The 21,329-nt window shown below is 40.5% G+C and overlaps 1 protein-coding gene across 7 annotated transcripts in view; it reads left to right on the plus strand.

The window, feature by feature from the left end:
- The window catches only part of LOC140741495 (phosphatidylinositol 5-phosphate 4-kinase type-2 beta-like), a 253,254-nt gene that overhangs the window by 75,561 nt on the left and 156,364 nt on the right, over positions 1–21,329 (plus strand). For all 7 annotated transcript variants that reach the window (XM_073071757.1, XM_073071758.1, XM_073071761.1 and 4 more), the window contains exons 2-3: positions 16,704–16,801; positions 18,677–18,773. In XM_073071757.1, coding sequence (XP_072927858.1) covers positions 16,704–16,801; positions 18,677–18,773 — 195 coding nt within the window. The remainder of the gene's footprint in view (positions 1–16,703; positions 16,802–18,676; positions 18,774–21,329) is intronic.

Raw genomic sequence — 21,329 nt, forward strand, 5'->3', positions numbered from 1 at the left:
ACATATTGATTTGTGAGAATAAAATCAGGCCTATGAGGTATCATGTAGTTAAACCATTTTTCCCAGTATGAATCAAATTGTTCCAGCTTATGATTAACAGATGCTGTTATCTTCTCCATTTTGTACATGTCCATTGTAATTTCTATCCATGCATTTAAGGTTGGGCTCTCCTGTGATAACCATTTCCTAGTAAGAGTCTTTTTACCAGCCACCAACAGTATATTCATTAAATATTTATCTCTTTTCAACCATTCTTGAGGTATATACCCAAGATATATAGTCTTACTTTCTAAGGGTATTTCACATTTAAAGATGTCTTGTAGGGCATTGTGTATCCCACTCCAATAGTCTTTGATAACAGGGCATTCCCAGAAAATATGATAATGGTTTGCATTTTGATTTCCACAATTTCTCCAGCAAACAGGGAGGTTACTATCATAATGGGATTTCTGAGAGGGTGTAATAAAATATCTTATCAAGTTTTTCCATTTGAACTCCCTCCATTTCTGTGAACTGGTACACTTCCATTGATACCTCCATATTATTGTCCATTCTTCCTCAGATATAATTATCCCTCCTTCCTTCTCCCAGTTTGTTTTAATGTATGAAGTCGAATGTGTTTTAAGATTTGACAAACCCTTATACATGCTTGAAATGATTCTACTACCGTTATCTGAATTATATGCTTTTCTAAATAGCTCTATCAAACATGTTCTTGTCTTGGTTACATTTTTAACTGTCCTATTAACATATTGTTGCATCTGTAAATACCGATAAAAGTCTTGTTTTTCTAATAAGTGTTTCTCTTTAAGCATTTCAAAGCTGAACAGTGTTCTTTCATTATATTGCAAAGAACTGTTATTCCTTTAGCTGTCCAGTCCTTAAATCTAGCATCCAGTTTATTCAGCATAAAATCTGAGTCATATGCACACCATTTAAGAATTGCAATATCTCTCTCTAGATTATATTCTTTTATAGTAGTTTTCCATATTTTAAGAGTCAATTTCACCCATGGGTTATCAATAGTATTTATGTACCTTTGCAGGTTGTTATCAGCCAAAGTTACCTGTATGGGGATGGGAAGTATCCCCTCCTCAATGTTTTTCCATTGAGTGTCATATGATGGGTTGCACCAACATATCACAGCTCTCAACTGTGCTGCAAAATAATAATCTCTAAGAGAAGGTTGGCCCCATCCCCCCTTTTCCTTGGCTAATTGCAAAGTTTTGAGATGAACTCTAGGCCTTTTACCTTGCCAAACATATCTTGATAACATTTTGTTCCATTCATTGAATTGATTTTGATTAATCTCTATTGGTAGGGTTTGAAAGAGATGAAATAGTCTGGACAGTATATTCATTTTAATAGATTCAATCCTTGAACTGAGACTAAAAAAAGGAATTAGGTTCCATCCTTAATTTTTTTTATATATAGGCTGATAATTGCATTCTGATAATTTTGCCAAATCTTTTGGCATAATGATGCCCAAATATTTGGAAGACTCTGTTTGCCGTGCCCAGGGATATCTACTTTCAATTTCTGTTGGTGGGCTATAGCTATATGAAAGTAATTGGGTTTTATCTATGTTGATCTTATATCCTGATAATTGACCATATTGTTCAAAGGATTGCATCAATTTAGGTAAAAAGTATGTTCATTACCCTAGATAGATCAAAATGTCATCCGCATAACAAGCCAATTTATGCTCTGTCCCTTTAATAGTAATTCTCCTGATATCTTCATTTTGTCTGATGTATTGAGCTAATGGTTCCAGATATAATGTGAAGAGTAGTGGTGACCATGCACAACCCTGTCTCGTGCCCCTTTCTAGGGTAAGACTATTTGATAAATATCCATTGATTTTAATCCTAGCAGTAGGGTTGTCATATAGTGCCTGTATGGTTTTAATAATTGTGTCATGGAAACCAAATCTATGTAAAACTCTGTATAAAAGAAATTAATTCCAATTAATCAAATCAAATGCCTTTTCAGTGTCCATGCTTATCACTATTGCTTTGATTTTTTTTTGTATATGATCCATAATGTGAAGTGTCCTTCATATGTTGTCTTGTATTTGGCCTTGTTGTATAAAACCTGTCTGATCGTTATGTATCAGTATGGGTAGAAACTTTTCTAATTGTTCGGCCATTTTGGAGGTAAATAATCTGTAATCTACATTAAGAATGGATATTGGTCTAAATGACCCACATTTCATTTTATCCTTGCCTTCTTTCGGTATAGCTGAGATTATCGCTTCCTTCCAGCATTTGTGCCTTTTTTAGAGCCCAGTTCAGTGTGGGGAGTAAGACAGGAATTAACTCATTTTTAAATTCTTTGTACCACTCTGTCGTATACCCATCTGATCCTGGTGACTTGCTTAATTTAAGCCTATTAATTGCAGCTTTTAGTTCAACTTCAGTTATGTCAGCAGTCATCGTTCTATTTTGTTCTTCACTTAAAGTGGGTAACTAGAGAATTCAGGAAGGTGTCAATTTGGGTTATGCTTTCCCCTGGAACTTTGGAATATAGAGTTTTGTAAAACACTTCAAAAGCTTCTTGAATTTCACTTAGCTTATTTTTTTAAATCATTTTTGTTCTTGGATCTCTAATTCTATGAATTGTATTTTCTGCTATCTTCTTTTTTCAGTTTCCACGCCAGTATTTTCATAGACTTAGATCCACTTTCATAATGTCTCTGTTTCAGAACCATTAAATTTTTCCTGATTTCTTGCATAGTCATGCTATTAATTTAATTCCTAATTTTTAAAATTTCCTCTAATGTATCCTGTGCCAAATTCACTTTGTTTTTTTTCTCTAGTTCCTTTAGTTCCTGTTTTGTAATTCCTCTAATGTTTTATTCCTTATATTTTTTCTTATATGAAGGTACCACTATAATTTTCCCTCTTAAAACAGCCTTCAGAGTATCCCATAGAATGGGAGGTGAAACCTCTCCATTATCATTGAATTCTAAGTAAAGACCAATTTCTTTTTTAATTTGTTCCTTAAAGTACGGATCATTGAGTAGACTTGGATTTAGTTTCCAAATTGTATTCTTTGGTTGTAGGTCAAAATCAACAGATAAATATTTAGGTGCATGGTCACTTGCATATATTGTCCCAATTCCACAGGTGTTTATTTTGTCTTTATCTTGTCCAAATGTTATGAAATGCTGTATTCTTGTATATACAGAATGGGGGGCAGAATAATGATTGTAATCCCTTCTGTTGGGGAAAAGGCCCCTCCATATATCAATTAGACCAACATCCTCAAAAAGTGTATTAATTTTCTTATGTAAGGATTTTGTTTCATAGGTTATTCTATTGGAAGAGTCTAACTTTGGTTGTAATTGTAAATTTAAGTCTCCCCCACATATCAGGAGACCTTCTGTTTCCGTTACCATCATATTAGTAATTTTCTGAAAGAAACTAATATCACTTCCTGGGGGTGAGTAACTGAATTTCCGTCTATATTCCCCCTTACCAGAATATATCTGCCCTCCTTATCTCCCATTTCAAATACTTTTTCAAAATTTAGCTTGCTTGAGATAAGAATAGCAACTCCTCTCCTATGTCCTGATTTATATGAGGAGAAAAATGAATGAGTGAAGCCCATTCTCTTTAGTTTTCCATGCTCATTATCAGTTAAGTGAGTTTCCTGTAAATATACTACATGGGCTTGTTCTTTTTTTCCATTTTGAATAGAATTTTACTGTGTTTGATTGGATTTAACAGCCCATTGACATTAAAAGAAATGAATTTTACTTTGTCCTTAGCCATGTGTATTTATCTGTCAATATATTATTGAAATTAGCAGAATAAAACTTAATCGATCTACTCCCTGAACAATTAAAAACCAAGAAATGCAAATAATAAAAAAAGGCAATGAACGTGTGATCCCAAGGCTGAGGTCTCTAGTAGATGACCCTGGGTTGAGCTAGAGGAAATGTCTAGCTGTGGGGGATAGCCACTCCTACCTGTGAGTTGAGGGCCCCCATTGCAGTATTCATAAAAGTAAGTGAACAAATCTATGTCCATTACACAGAAAAGATTTCCCTGTGTATTACTCCCAAATATATATTCTCATTTAGGTGGGGAAAAAGGAGTGAATGAATGAATAAAAAAGAATGATTGAGTAATATAAAATCCACATTATAATAAGTATTTCTTAAGATAGGTATAGCACCGTCTGTTTTTGCTTCCGTTTAGCTTATCAACACTTTTAAAGTTAGCCAAGTCTTATGGCTGTTCTGGAAGGGGTGAGGGCTGTCTTCGGAAAACTCACAGTCTCTTCCTGATGTACTTCTCTCGGCCTCCTCCCATCCCCTGCTTTCTCGATTCTCTCAGTATTTCCCAAGCAGAGCGGGATAACTGCTCAGCCAGGCTTTCCCTGGGTTTGATCACGCTGACGGGCAACTCTCTGGCCTTCATGTCTGTAGTTGCCTCTTCCACTGTCTGATACAGTTGGATCCCATCTTCATAAAACACCCACAGTTTAGCAGGGTACGGAGACTGGAATCTAATATTACCTTGCTTTAATATTCACTTTACTTCAGAGTATTCTTTACGTTTCTGCAGGACCGCAGGGGGGTAATCTTGATCAAAATATATTAATTTCCCATCCAAAAACACCCTCTTCTTTCCCCAGGCCCTTTGTAGAATCACCGCCTTGGTATTGTATCGAAGCAATCTAATTAGTATTGAGCATGGCTTATCTTCTCTGTCTCCAGTAGGCCTCGGAGCGAGTGCACGATGCACCCTCTCAATTTCAAGCTCCATAGTCAAAGGGATCTCTTAGATAGATAGATAGATACTTTATTCATCCCCATGGGGAAATTCAACTTTTTTTTCCAATTTCCCATACACTTGTTGTAGCAGAACTAATTACATACAATACTTAACTCAGTAAAAAAAAATATGATATGCATCTAAATCACCATCTCAAAAAGCATTAATAATAGCTTTTAAAAAGTTCTTAAGTCCTGGCGGTAGAATTGTAAAGCCTAATGGCATTGGGGAGTATTGACCTCTTCATCCTGTCTGAGGAGCATTGCATCGATAGTAACCTGTCGCTGAAACTGCTTCTCTGTCTCTGGATGGTGCTATGTAGAGGATGTTCAGAGTTATCCATAATTGACCGTAGCCTACTCAGCGCTCTTCGCTCAGCTACCGATGTTAAACTCTTCAGTACTTTGCCCACGACAGAGCCCGCCTTCCTTACCAGCTTATTAAGACGTGAGGCGTCCCTCTTCTTAATGCTTCCTCCCCAACACGCCACCACAAAGAAGAGGGCGCTCTCCACAACTGACCTATAGAACATCTTCAGCATCTCACTACAGACATTGAATGACGCCAACCTTCTAAGGAAGTACAGTCGACTCTGTGCCTTCCTGCACAAGGCATCTGTGTTGGCAGTCCAGTCTAGCTTCTCGTCTAACTGTACTCCCAGATACTTGTAGGTCTTAACCTGCTCCACACATTCTCCATTAATGATCACTGGCTCCATATGAGGCCTAGATCTCCTAAAGTCCACCACCAACTCCTTGGTCTTGGTGATATTGAGACGCAGGTAGTTTGAGTTGCACCATATCACAAAGTCCTGTATCAGTTTCCTATACTCCTCCTCCTGTCCATTCCTGACACACCCCACTATGGCCGTGTCATCTGCGAACTTCTGCACATGGCAGGACTCTGAGTTATATTGGAAGTCTGATGTGTACAGGGTGAACAGGACCGGAGAGAATACGGTTCCCTGCGGCGCCCCTGTGCTGCTGACCACCGTGTCAGACCTACAGTCTCCCAACCGCACATACTGAGGTCTATCTGTCAAGTAGTCCACTATCCAATCCACCATGTGAGAGTCTACTCCCATCTCCGTTAGTTTGTGCCTTAAGATCTTGGGCTGGATGGTGTTAAAGGCACTGGGGAAGTCAAGGAATGTAATCCTCACAGCACAACTGACCCCCTCTAGGTGAGAGAGTGATTTGTGCAGCAAATACGTGATAGCATCCTCCACTCCCACCTTCTCCTTATACGCAAACTGAAGAGGATCCTGGGCGTGCCTGGTTTGTGGCCTCAGATTCTGTATTATCAGCCGCTCCATGGTCTTCATCACGTGCGACGTCAAGGCAACAGGTCTGAAGTCATTCAACTCCTTTGGTTGTGGTTTCTTCGGTACCGGGACAATACAGGATGTTTTCCACTGTCTGGGTACTCTTCTCTGCTCCAGGCTCATGTTGAAGATGCGCTGTAGTGGTTCTCCCAGCTCAGTCGCACAGGCCCTCAGTAATCGTGGGGAAACTCCATCCGGTCCAGCCGCCTTGCTGGTACAGATCTTCCTCAGTTGACCTTCCACCTGTGCAGCCGTAATCCTGGGCGTGGGCAAGGTCTCCTGTGAGTGGCTATTTTCCTGTGAGGGAAGTAAGCCTGGTGTGGATTTCTGCGGTGAGGATGAGATTGAGCTGTCGAACCTGTTGAAGAAGTTGTTCAGCTGGTTCGCTTTCTCCACATCTCCACTTATGTTCGCCCTCCGCTTTGCACCGCATCCGGTGATGATCTTCATCCCATCCCACACCTCCTTCATGCTTTTTTTCTGCAGCTTTTGTTCTAGCTTCCTCCTATACTGCTCCTTTGCCCCCCTTATCTGTACTCTGAGTTCCTTCTGAACTCTTTTAAGCTCCAACCGATCACCATCTTTAAAGGCCCTCTTCTTCTGGTTTAGGAGGCCTTTGATGTGACTAGTGATCCAGGGCTTATTATTGGGATAGCAGCGAACAGTTCTAACAGGGACAACTGCATCCACACAAAAGTTAATATAGTCCGTTGTGCATTCAGTGACCTCCTCAACGCCCCCACAGAGCCCCCCTTGTAGTACATCCCAGTTAGTAGTACTGAAGCAGTCTCTCAGGGCCTGTTCAGCTTCAGGAGTCCACTTCCTAAAAGAGCGTGTGGTAGTGGGATGCCTCATCACAATTGATTTATATCTGGGCTGTAACAAAACCAGGTTGTGATCAGCTTTCCCCAATGAAGGCAGTGGGGATGCACTATATGCCTCCTCTACATTTGCATACAGTAGGTCAATAGTCCTATTACCCCTTGTGTAGCAATCCACGTACTGGGAGAAAGCAGGTAGTGTCTTGTCCAAAGTCACATGGTTGAAGTCCCCTGTAATTATCACCAGTGCCTCAGGGTGCTGTGTCTGCAGCCTAGCAACAGTGGAGCTGATGACGTCACACGCTACCGTTGCGTCGGCACGCGGCGGGACATACACATTCACAACAATGACGCTTGCGAATTCTCGAGGCAGGTAATATGGCCTCATACTCACGGCGATCAGCTCAATATCTCTTTCACAAACGGAGATCTTTGTACTCACATGCCCGGGGTTACACCATCTTTCGTTAATGTAGACAGCGAGTCCCCCTCCTTTCTTCTTCCCACACTTTTTGGCATCTCTGTCAAATCTTACCGTAGTAAAACCAGGTAATTCTACATTTATATCCGCATGCACATGCACATTCTACATGCACATCCTGTAGCAACTTTCCTACAAACTCCATCATAGACAAACCCTCCGCTCCTTCGAGAATGTTGTATATCCTGATATTTTTCTGTCACGATCTTCCCTCCTGGTCAAGCAGTTTACTTTCTTGTTGATTTAATATTTTTATCATCTTACTTAGTATCTGTTCTACGTTTTGCACGCGATCTTCCACCTTCTCAATTTGTATCTCTGCCACCGCTATTTTTTGATTGAAGTTGGTGAGCTTTGACTTGATATCATTTAGTTGCTGTTTTATATCTTTTTGGAACTCACGTATCTCTTCCAGAATTTTTATCATATTTGCCGTTTCGTCTGAACGAGGCCCATCGTCAACCTTGCTACCACGCGTTTGGGTAGGAGAGCCGCTCGTTGCACCCCTCTCATCCACAGGCTTCACAGTGATGCATTTTTAAATCTCCATTGTTTTTCCCCATTCTTGCCCCCTTATCAATTCAGATATTTTCAAAAGATCTTATATTTGATGGATTAATGGGGCAAAATATGTGTTTTTCCGGAGGAGCTATTGACTTAAGCTGCCATTCTGAACAATGACGTCACTGGAACCCGTCACTACCTTACTTTTTTAATATATATTATTTCTGTTTTTGCATGATTTTTAATCTATTCAATATATATACTGTAATCGATTTACTTTTTTTTTTCTTCTATATTACGTTATTGCATTGAACTGCTGCTGCTAAGATTTTTCAACACAGGCAGTGACAATAAACCTGATCCTGATTCTGAATTCATTGCCGCAGGCAGCTGTGGATGCCAAGTCACTGGGTATATTTAAGGCAGATGTTGATGGGTTCTTCATTAGTCAGGGCGTGAAGGGTTACGGGTAGAAGACAGGAGATTGGGGCTGAGAGGGAAATGGATCAGCCATGATGAAATGGAGGAGCAGACTCGATGAGCCAAAATGACTTAATTCTGCTCCTAAATCTTATATTTTTATAATACTCCAAGTGTGGCCTCATCAAGGACTTAAATAATTGCAACATAATGTCCCTTTTCCTAAACTTGATGCCCTGACTGATGAAGACCAGCATGCTAAACACCACCTTCACCAATCTGTCGACTTGCCCAACCACTTTCAGTGAACTATGCACTCGTGTTCCCAGAACCCTTTGTTCCACAACACTAGTCAGTGTTTTGCCATTCAATGTACAGGTCCTTCTTTTAGGACTGAGGGTGATTTGCTATCATGAGTTCTCTGGGTTCTGAAGTGACTGATGAGGTCAAGTGGGACTGGGAGACTACTGGAGACGGAGCAGAAGGTGCTTGGTTTCTGCCTCATATCTAAGAAAGGCTTTATGGCATTGGAGAGGGTCCAGAGGAGTTTTAAGAGAATGATCCTGCGAATGAAAGGGTTAACCTATGAGAGTGTTTGTTGGCTCTGGCCTTGTACTCACTGGAGCTTAGAAGAGTTTGGGCGCAGGGGGGAGCGGGTGTGACATCTTGTTGAAAACTGCTGAATATTGAAAGGCTTAGATAGAGCGAATGTGGAGAGGATATTTCCAATCATGGGATAGTCTAGGACCAGAGGATGCAGCCTCAGAATAGAAGAGCGTCCCTTTAGAACAGAGATGAGGAGGAATTTCTTTAGTGAGAAGTGGTGAATCTGTGCAGTTCATTGCCACTGGGTATATTTAAAGTGGAGGTTGATAAGTACTTAATTTGAGAGATGTCAAAGGTTATGTTGAGAAGGTAGTAGAATGGGGTTGAGAGGAAAAATAAATCAGCCATGATCAAATGGCAGAGTAGACTTGGTGGGCTGAATGGCGTAATGCTGCTCCTATGTCTTATGACCTTATGAATCGAGTGGGGGTTGTTTGTGAGGTCTTGCACTCTTTATGTTGTTAATGCATAAAGAACGCAACACTTGGCAAACTCCCCACCCACCTGACTCATCAGCCCCTTTTGCCCAAACTTTTGTTCCTGTGTACTCCTAACATATGCACTTAAGGTTCTCGGTGCCATCCCAAACACTCTTTTTACTTTGACTGGCTGTGGGCTAAGTTCCAGCCAGTCACTGGGGTAACTGTTTTAACTGAGGCCTCCGTTGGTCAGAGTTGACCATGGATATTGCGTCTTAGATGTTTAGATCTGCACGCCTGGGTAGTACAATATGGAGAACAAGCTGTTGCCCATGTAGCAGGCTTCTCCTCTCCACACACCCAATGAACCCAAAAGAATGGCAGAGACCGATACAATTTAGAACCAGCAGCATTGCAGGAGTTGCCAGTCAGCGTTGAACTCAACATAGGGACGGCCTTTAGGACTCCAGCTGTGGATTTTTCCCTCGTGGTTTACACCCGAAGTCTTCCCCATGAGTGGGTATAGCTGCAGAGGTTTGAGTTTTGCTTCTCCAAGTTGATGAGACCCCACCTGCCTGAAGGTTTTAATTACAGCTGCTCTAATATATGGTACTGGACCCGGAATTACTGTGGCCACTGGCACAAGACTTGCCCTCTAATGGATCCTTGCTAAAGGATTTAAAGTGTATTCATTCCAATTACAGGTCCTCAATGGAGTTCTTTATTGTTATTGATAAGGAGGCTTTGAGAGCATCCTTGAATCTTTTCTTCACCCACTTAGTAACCTTTCCCTATGACAGAGGCTGCAAGGGAGAGCTCTTAATCGTCCAGGAGCGGTGGGAAATTACAATGACACTTTGACACTTGGTGTTTCTTGAGTAATCCTTACTCTATTTTTTTCAGTATTTTAAATTGTTAATTGTTATCCAAATTCCTGCCTATGCCAATGCTTGCAGAATTAGACTTCTGAAGTATTTTTAAAAAGTTATAGTATATATCTAGCAAATTTGATCTGCTTATATAGTGCTTTCACTCCCAATATTTTAACATGAATGTGGTAACATTTTTTAGTCTTCTGTTTCTGCAGAGAAAGAAGCTAAATAGTTTTTACCCTGAACAAACCCAATTTTAAGGTGAGAGCAGTTTCTGATACAAAGGAAAAGAGGACTAGAATATAAAAGCAAGGATGTGATGCTGAGGTTTTATAAGGCATTGGTCAGACCACACTTGGAGTATTGTGAGCAGTTTTGGGCCACTTATCTAAGAAAGGGACTGGAGAGGGTCCAGAGGAGGTTCACGAGAATGATCCTGGGAATGAAAAGGTTAGCATATGAGGAGAGTTTGATGGCTTTGTGCCTGTACTTGCTCGAATTTAGAAGAAAGAGGGGCGATCTCATTGAAACATATTGAATATCGTCAAAGGTTGCGGGGAGAAAAAAAGGGAATGGGGTTGAGAGGGATAAAAAAAAATCAGCTGTGATGGACTATACGTAATGGGCTGAATAGCCTAAATCTGCTCCTGTGTCTTCTGGTCTTAAAATCTATTTGGCGGTGACTTTTATTTTCTTTCTCCTTCCACTTCTCCCTCGCACTGAACCTCTTTCAAAGTCAGTTTATTCATGGGATGTGAGATTTGTTAAACCGGATTGCCTTTGAAGGTGTATTGGTGAGCTGCTGTGTGGCTCAGATGTAAAAATAAACTGGCCCATTCACACATAACTAGCTTGAGGACTAGTCATTTTTTCTATATTTAATCTAATCTAATCTGATCTGACCTGACATGCAAGGTGTTGGCAAACAGTCAATTACCATTGATCAGAAAACAGGATGTGGGCTAGCACTTAGCAAATCATCAAGGATCAGGGATCAACTTTATTCACCATATACATTTACAAGCATTAGATATTATGTTGTGTGTTGGTCAGGGCGAGACATGCAACAAAAAAAATCAGCGATTATACAAAGTAAGGAATTATATAAAAATAAAGTTAGAAGTATAGATATGAAATAAATGTACATAAATACATTTATACTAGCATGTATTTACAATGTAAGCAGCATTATAAAAAGTGGTTTAAGGTGTTTACAGTGCAGTGATGAGGGTCATAGATAGAGGAGTGTGGGAGTTAACTAGAATAGCTGATCAGATTAACTGCCTAGGGAAGAAATTTTTAAAGTGGCATGAAATTTTTGTTTTAAAAGTCCTATCATGTTTTTCAAAAGGGAGTTTTTGGAAAAGACAGTTTTCTGGATGGTTAGTGTCCACAGTGATTTTTCCTGCCTGCTTCTTTCTGCAGCTATTCTGCCGTCCTGACAGTTCGCTGTAATTTTTGTATATTGAGAGAGGATGCTGCACCAAACCAGACAGTCATCTTGACCTGTGTAAAGTACTAAGCTAGACCAATATGGCATGAACCAACCGGACCTCAATGTTTTATCAGTTCATACACCTGATCAAACTCTAACCAGCAGATACTGTCAGATCCTATTGTACTGTGGTCAGGTAGCCAGGCTGTAGTTTCTACACTACATTACACTTGGTTTTGATACAGTCGACAGTTCAACAAGCTTCTTATGAAGGGCTGTTAAGAGTTGGGTTGCTGTGGGTGTGCAGGTGCACCCAGGGTGACCTGGGTGAATATGGCACATTTTACTGAACTCATTGGGATTCATCATATCCATTAATGATTACTGGTTTCTTGGGGAAAATGAAAACTAAATTCAGTAACAGTTTAACTAAATGTACCTTCCCCCATATGGTATGAAGAAACTTTACCTTGTGTCCAACACACAAAATGATAGAGGAACTCAACAGGTCAGGAAGCATCTATGGAGGTGAATAAACAGCTGATGTTTTGGGCCGGAACCCTTCATCACAGTGTCCTACGTTTTGAGAAAGGATCAAACCCAGAGGTACATATAATGGATGTAGCCAAAGTAGTTACTGTAGGGACAGAGCTGGCTCCAATTGTCAATTTGCCGTCCAATGCAAGCAATGCATACACACCAACCTATGTACACAGTGAACTTTTATTCTGTGCTATATAGGTTGCAAGATAGCAGTCTGTAGTGATCACCCACAATCTCCTTGCCTCTCCCACTGTTGTAATTTTGTTGCAGCCGTATTCTGAAGTTAACAAGCAGGAATCAAGGGTAAAGGGTTTTTGAACAAAAAAGGAATAAAAGGACTGTTGGGAGTAGCCAGGAAAGGGAGAAGAGGCCAGGATCTGATTATCTATGTTTTTATTGAATTGGCTGAATAGGAACTAGAAAGGTAAGTGGTGATACGGTAGAGTTAGTGGCTTGTATAACGCAATTACCACACCGATTTGGGTTCAATTTTCGCTGCTGCCTGAACGGTGTTTGTATGTTCTCCCTGTGACTCCGTGGATTTCCTATGGTTGCCCCAGTTCCCTTGTGTGCTCCGGTTTCTTCCCACATTCCAAGTATGTTTGCGTTAGGGTTAGTGAGTTGTGGTTTGCTATTCTGCACCTGGACACTTACAAGCTGCCCAGCACAATCTGAACTGATATAATTTGACATAAATGATGCATATCACTGCATGTTTTAATGTACATGTGACAAGTAAAACTGATCTTTTTTTAAAAGGTAAGATTTTTACTATATAGTGCTCTTGTGAGACCACATTTGGAACATTATGCACAGGAAGAGTGTTCATACCAGATTTCAGGGGCAAAGGATGTCATATGAAAAGAGATTAAGATTCAGAAGAATGAGAGCGAATGTCATTGATTAATACAAAATTCTTATAGTCTTGTAAGAATGATCTGTTCGTCCAGCTAGGGCGTCACAATCTTAAAATACACTAGGTGGACTCTTTATTAGGGACACCTCATTAATGCAAATACTGTATCAAATCAGCCAGTCATGTGGCAGCAACTCAATGCATAAAAGTATGTACACATAGTCGAGAGGTTCAATTGTTCAGACCAAACATCAGAATGCGGAAGAGTGATCTATGTGACTTTGACTGTGGAATGATCATTGGTGTCAGACAGGGTAGTTTGAGTATCTCAGAAACTGCAGATCTCCTGGGATTTTCGCACACAAGTCTTTAGAGTTTACAGAGAATGGTGTGAAAAGCAAAAAAAAATCTAGTGAGTGGCAGTTCACACAAAATGCTGGTGGAACGCAGCAGATTAGGCAGCATCTAAAGGAAAAAGTACAGTCCTGACAAAGGGCCAAGACCCTTTGTTAGGACTAACTGAAAGAAAAGGTAGATCGAGATTTGAAAGTGGGAGGGAGAGGGGGAAATCCGAAATGATAGGAAAAGACAGGAGGGGGAGGAGCTGGAAAGTTGATTTGCAAAAGGGATACACAGCTGGAGAAGGGAAAGGATCAAGGCTGAGTCTGCCAGAGAAAGCAAGATCTCCTAGTGACCACGCATTTTAATTCCATGTCCCATTCCCATTCTGATATGTCTATCCATGGCCTCCTCTACTGTCAAGATGAAGCCACACTCAGGTTGGAGGAACAACACCTTATATTCCATCTGTGTAACCTCCAATCTGATGGCATGAACATTGATTTCTCTAACTTCTGTTAATGCCCCTCCTCCCCTTCTTACCCCATCCCTAATTATTTATTTATTCATACATTCATTCACCCGCCCCTTTTTTCCTCTCTTTTTTTCTCTCTCTCTGCCTCTCTCACAATCACTCCATGCCTGTTCTCCATCTCCCTCTGGTGCTCCCCTCCCCCTTTCTTTCTCCCTAGGCCTCCCGTCCCATGATCCTCTCCCTTCTCCAGCTCTGTATCCCTTTTGCTAATCACCTTTCCAGCTCTTAGCTTCACCGCACCCCCTCCGGTCTTCTGTCATTTTGGATTCCCCCCTCCCCCTCCCACTTTCATATCTCTTACTATCTTTTCTTTCAGTTAGTCCTGACAAAGGGTCTCAGCTCGAAACGTCGACAGTACTTCTCCCTATAGATGCTGCCTGGCCTGCTGTGTTCCACCAGCATTTTGTGTGTTTTGCTTGAATTTCCAGCATCTGCAGATTTGTGTGTGTGTGGGTGTGTGTGTGGCAGTTCTGTGGGTGAAAACGCCTTGTTAATGAGAGAGGTCAGAGGAGAATGGCCAGACTGGTTCAAGCTGACAGGAAGGTGACAGTAACTCAAATAATCACGTGTTACAACAGTGGTGTGCAGAAGATCATCTCTGAACGCACAACGTGTCGAACCTTGAACTTGTTGGCTACAACAGCAGAAGATCACCAATATACACTCAGTGGCCATTTTATAATGTATAGAAGGTAAAGTGGCCACTAACTGGAAGGAGATAGTCATTCATGGCAAAAGTGGGATTAACCTTTCATTAAGAATCAGAAATAGGTTTAATATCACTGGCATATGTCGTGAAATTTGTTAACTTAGCGGCAGCAATACATGATAAATATAGAAAAAATAAATTAATTACACTAAGTATGTACATTAAATAGTTAAATTAAAAATAATATAAAACAAATAATAAAAAAATGAGGTAGTCTTCATGGGTTCAATGCCATTTAGAAATCAGATGGCAGAGGGCAGGAAGCTGTTACTGAATCACTGCGTGTGTGCCTTCAGGCTTCTGTATCTCCTTCCCAATGGTAGCAATGAGAAAAGGGCATGCCCTGGGTAATAGGGGTCCTTAATAATGGACACTGCCTTTCTGAGGCACTGCTCCTTGAAAATGTCTTGGAAACTACAGAGGCTAGTACCCAAGATGGAGCTGACTAATCTTACAATTCTCTGTAGCTTCTTTTGATCCTGTACAATGCCCCCCACCCCCATACCAGACAGTGATGCAGCCTGTCAGAATGCTCTCCCCAGTACTTCTGTAGAAGTTTTTGAGTGTTTTAGGTGACAAACCAACTCTCCTCAAACTCCTCACAAAATATACCCGCTGACTTGCCTTCTTTATAGCTGCATCGATATGTTGGGACCAGTTTAGCTCCTCAGAGGTATTGACATCCTGGTACTTAAAATTGCTCACTCTCTTCACTTCTGATCCCTCTATGAAGATTGGTTCATGTTCCCTTTTCTTACCCTTTCTGAAATCCAGAATCAGCTCTTTTGTCTTACTGATATTGAATGCAAGGTTTTTGCTACAACACCACTCAACTAGCTGGTATCTCTCACTCCTGTACGCCTTTTCATCTCCATCTGACTTTCTGCCAACAACGGTTGTATCATCAGCACATTTATAAATGGCATTTGAGCTGTACTTAGCCACATAGTCATGGGTATAGAGAGATTAGGGAAGTGGGCTGAGCACACATCCCTGAGGTGTGCCAATGTTGATCGTCAGAGAGGAGGAGATGTTAGATTGTGGTCTTGCGGTTAAGAAGTCAATTGCAGAGGGAGCTACAGAGGCCAGGTTCTGTAACTTATCAATCAGGATTATGGGAATGATGGTATTAGATGCTGAGCTATAGTCACTGAACAGCATCCTGACATAGGTGTTTGTATTGTCCAGGTGATCTAAGGCTGTGTGAAGAGCCATTGAGATTGCATCTGCTGTAGACCTATTGTGGCAATAGGAAAATTGCAGTGGGTCCAGGTCCTTGCTGAGGCTGGAGTTTATTCTTGCCATGACCAATGTCTCAAACCATTTCATCACCATCAATGTAAGTGTTACTGGATGAGAGTCACACTTTATGAGCATCTCACACTTTATTTACTCAGAGGATGGTGACTTTGAATTCTCAACCCTAGTGGGTCATGGAGGCTCATATGGACATTTGGTTCAAGAATGTGGCACTATGATAAAACATCAACCATGATATTATTGATTGGCAGTGTAGATACAAATAAGACCTACTCTAGCCTCTTTGTCTTGTGTTCCAGTGAACTAGGCATGGTATGTTAGTGCTGGAAGCATTGTGACACTTGCGGTCCCTCCCCCAACTTATCCTCGGGCTGTGTTGGCTGTTGACACAAGCAACGCACTTCAGTGTATGTCAAGATGTACATGTGACAAACTTGTCTTGATGAATAGTCCTGATCTTATTTGCTCTGCTCTGTTATGAGCTTGGAACTTCTATAATTTGTGATGAGGCATAATTTCCATGTTCACACAAAGGAGGCAAAAGGTGCTTGACTGAGAAGTATTTTGGAGATTGGTTCCACAAATTATTTGGACTGATTGACATTATGCAATGCTACTGAAATAACACTTGAGTTTGAGGTGTACCTTACTTACTTTGCTTTGTGTCTATAATCTCCATTCTTCTTTCAAGTACCACCACCCTACCACGCAACCCAAGTTACTTATTTTTAAAGAGTGGAACTAATGTGAACTGCCATAAAAGTGACTTTACAGTATTTACTGTTTCCTTTTCAGATCAATGAACTAAGCCATGTTCAGATTCCTGTTATGTTGATGCCAGATGACTTCAAAGCATTCAGCAAGATTAAAGTGGACAATCACCTTTTTAACAAGTAGGTGACAGTGATTTTCATAGTTTTATTGCACAGATGAAAAAGGGAGATATCCTCGGGTTTAAAGATTTGAACCGGCTGTATTGAACTTTCATTTATGAAGTATATCCAGAATATTTTCTTTGAACTTTAAAGCACAGAAAGATCTTCAGAACTCAAGGTTTTTCTAATATATCAAATTAACTGAAATAAACAAGAGTATTGTTAGCACTATCTGTGGCATTTGGATTTGATTTTGTTGGATCATGATGTTTTTGATCCGAGGTTCTTCAGAAGCCAAAAATGAGGCATAAAAGTTATTGCTTACAATCGTTTATTAAGTGTTACGAAAACAAAATACGTGAAGGTAGAAAGATGCAGTTTGTGGGGGGGGGGGGGGGGGGTGTGTAGGGAGAGAGAGAGAAAACACACCGACGGACATGGTTTGGTCCTCTTTATCGGTTTGCTGATTCCATTGAATTTCCATAGATAACAGTTAACCAATCAGATGGCCCTTTTACAAGTAAAGTGAAACCCACAACTACAATATGCAGCCACTAAAAAGCACACTGAGCAATTACATGTTTACAGACAATTTAATAAAAATACAAACAAGCATAAGAAAGTTAAATTGCAAGAAAAAATAATAATTACATAGTCCAATCCAGCAGTTTGTATTGTTTAAGTTATTTTTCAATGCCTTGAAGAGGTATCATCAGATTCAGGCATGCATTATTCCTGTGTACCCGATCCTTTATTGTATTCCCAGGGCAAGGAACAGGGACTATGTGGGGTGGGGGGTTGATAAAGGATAGGGGCAAAACACTTTCTTGAGAAGACATAGAACTATTTGGCAAACTAAACTTGGTCTTTTGTATATCCAAACCAAGAACTACAAGAAAATAACTGACTGAGGTTCTCTGAATAACTTATTCCTTGGTTTCCTTTGAATAAAGAATGACATGATAGCAGGACAGTGGGGCAGAATGCAACAAGAGAATCAAATAGTTTGGAAAAGGACAGGGAGGGAATGTGCTGTAGGTAGTCAAATCGTTGACTGTTGGATTGCTAAACAGATAATCTAGAATTGAGTTTTATTTAATGAAGACCTGGCTTCCTTACTATAAAATTATGAAAGAGTTTGATAGGATAGGTTTAGGGACGATCTTCTCAATTCTGTGAAGAACAAAGTAAATAGGCTTAAGTACATTGAGACAATCATCAATATTAAGAATGAAAGAAAATCTCTTTAAACCGTTGAATGTTTAGAATATGGCACTTGCTACCGAATGGTTGAATTTGAAATGAGACAATTTGACAGGAAACTAAGGAGAAAGCAACAGAAGGGTGCACTAAGAATGGGAGAAGGACATTAGCGTGGAGCCTAAGTACCGGCATTGAATAGACCCCAAACACCCTGTTTCGGTATTTCAAATTCTAATTAATTCTATTAGTTCTCTGTCTGGGTGACTGCTTGGCAAACTTCAAAAGCAGGTATTTGCGAATTGAAGGAGATCTTGGAGCAGGGTTAAGATGTGCTTGAGATCCAGACAACCCTCCTTGTTGAAAGGGTAGGATGCAGTTTTGAAGAGAAAAAGTATGTGCTTGGAAATTCAAATTCCTTTTGTTATGTCCTCTGTTGCCCTCACTTTTATTTTTCTTGAAAGAAATAATAATCACAGTTCTAGCTGTGAGATAGAATTTGGGAGGTAGAGCAATAGAATTAAATTTAATTAAGTCTCTGCAATTTGTTGCTTTGTTCAAGACTGAATGATGCCTTGTGGAAGCAATATATCAGGCACATTAGCTCTCAGTCATTCATAGGCACTTGGTGTTTTATCAAAAAGTGGTTTAACAACCCCAGTTTGAGGAAACTGTTGATTATGTTTTTTGTAGGGAGAATCTCCCAAGTCGTTTCAAATTTAAGGAGTATTGCCCGATGGTTTTTAGGAATCTGCGAGAGAGATTTTGCATCGATGATCAGGATTACCAGGTTGGTTTCTTTCAGTTGTAAGGATACATGATTTCTTTAACTCCTGTTAATTTTGCAATTAGATTTTAGGGCTTGTTCAGGAACTGAAATTTTTTAAGTGAAGACTGAAAGTGGCCTACTTCTGTAAACTAATTACCATTAGAGCTTTTTTGGGTGAATTGGTTTGGAGTGGGCTACGTGGTGTGCTGGGAATCACTTCATTTCGTACACTAAGCTATTTTAATGCTGGGGCCAAAACATAAATGTTCTGCTGTTTTGATAGACCTTATGAAACATACAAGATGCTACGAGACTTGATGGGATAGATGCTGTGTAGATGTTTCCCTTTCTGGGGAAATCTGGAATTAAAGGGCATAGTCTTGGATAAATGTTTGCCCATTTTGGATTGAGGTCAGGTTGGATGACTTATCTCAGATAATGTAAGACCATAAGGAATTGAAGCAAAGCCAGCCCAGAACATGCTTTCTTCTCGTTACTGTCATCAAAGAGTAGGTACACAAGACTGAAGGCGTACATTTCATATTTTAGGAGCAGCTTCTTCCCCATGTCGGACTATTTTTGCTCTCTCTTTTGCCCTACTTGTTTATTTATTTTTTCTATTTATATTTCCTATTGCAATTTATAGTACTTTTTATATGCATCGCACTGTAATGCTGCCTCAAAAAAAAATTTCACGGCGTATGTCAGTGATAATAAACCCGATTCTCATTCCCATTTGACACCTTGCACCACCTCTGCTGATCAGTAAGACCACAGCTGACTTTTTAACCTCAGTGCAAATTTTCTGCACTAATTCCATTTCCTTTGATTCTCTTGTCCAAAAATCTAACAAACTTTTACACCTCAACCAGTAAAACATTAGCTCTCCTTGATAATCTGTAAGAATTTTGATATTTATGTATATTTGGAATTCTCTAACACTGAGAGCTCTGGAAGCTGATTCATTATTAATCCCCAAAGCTGAGGTAGATTTTGGTTTGCAGAGGAATTGAAGGTTACAGGCACTAGCAGGTAAGTAGAGTTGAGCCTAAATATCAGGTATGTCACAAACACAAGAGATTCTGCAGGTGCTGGAAATCCAGAGTAACACACAGAAAATGCTGCAGGAAGAGAGCAAGTCAGGCAGCATCTATGAAGAGGAATAAAGAATTGACGTTTTGTGCCAAGACCCTTCATTATGATATTTTTGAATTGCAGAGCAGGTTGAAGATGCATGTGACCCACTCTTATTTCTTCTGTATCTGTATTTAAATATATATGGTCAGTTTTCTCTCACTAATTATTGCTTTGACATCAGTGCTTTGCTTTGCTTGGGATGATGGGTTCTTCATTGGTAAGGGGGTGAAGAGTTACTGAGAGAAGGTGGGGCAGTGGGGTTGAAAAAATCAGCCATGATTGAATGAAGGAATAGATTTGATGGGCTGAGTAGCCTAAATCTGCTCCTATGTCTCACGGGCTATATAAACATGTGGACTGCATGGTCGTGTAGCAGTTAAAGTAGCGCTATTGTGTAATTGAACCAGGTTCAATCCTGCCACTGTCTGTAAGGAGGTTGTATGTTCTCCCCGTGACTGCGTGGGTTTCCTCTGGCTGCTCCTGTTTCCTCCCACAGTCCAAAGACATCGTAGTTTGAAGTTTAATTTGTCACATGGGTGTAATTGGGGCTTGTTGGAACAGAAGAGTCTGTTACCATGCTGTATCTCTGAATTTTAAAAAAAGTTTCAAGTATACAGCTCAGAACTTGTGTTTTTGTGGGATCGTGGTCAGCTAGTTCTGTTTCCAACCAACATTCTTCCTTCTCCAGAAGAAAAGTTTCAACAAAAAAGAGGGAACAGCAGCTTGTAATGTTAGTAAAGCTAGCAACCATATTACTCATTAGGAGGATACTAAAATATGAGGGAACTTGTTGTAGTTCCCCTTATTCCTGTTGAATTGCTTGACTGAGTGATAAAGTAGTGCAGCCACTAGAGCTGCTCCCTCACAGCTTCTACAACCTGGGTTCAATCGACCCTCGGTGCTGTACGCATACTCTTTGTGATCATGTGGCTTTCCTCCCATATCATTTATAAGATGGGTTCAACCTATCCTCATAAGACATAGGAACAGAATTAGGCTATTCGGCCAATTGAGTCTATTATGCCATTCCATGATGCCTGATTTGTTTTCCCTTTCAACCCCATTCTCTTGGCTACTCCCCCATAACCTTTTATGCCTTGACTAATCAAGAACCAATCAATCTCCACTTTAAGTATACCCAGGGTGCTTTCTGGATTAGAGAGCATGTCTTGTGAGGATGGGTTGAGCAAGCTCGTGCTTTCTCTTTGAAGCAAAGGAGGATGAGAGGATGATAGAGATGTACAAGATAATAGGCATAGATTGAGTAGATCGTTAGAGACTTTCTCCCAAGGTGGAAATGGCTAAAAAGGGGTATTATTTTGTTATTGGAGGAAAGTATGGGGGGGGGGGGGGGAGATGTCAAAGGTAAGTTTTTTTTTACACAGAGTGGTGGGTCTTGGAACACCCTGCTAGGGGTGGGTGGTGGTAGAGCCAGACATG

This window comes from Hemitrygon akajei, chromosome 18 (assembly GCF_048418815.1).
Source record: "Hemitrygon akajei chromosome 18, sHemAka1.3, whole genome shotgun sequence".
Taxonomy (NCBI): Eukaryota; Metazoa; Chordata; class Chondrichthyes; order Myliobatiformes; family Dasyatidae; genus Hemitrygon; species Hemitrygon akajei.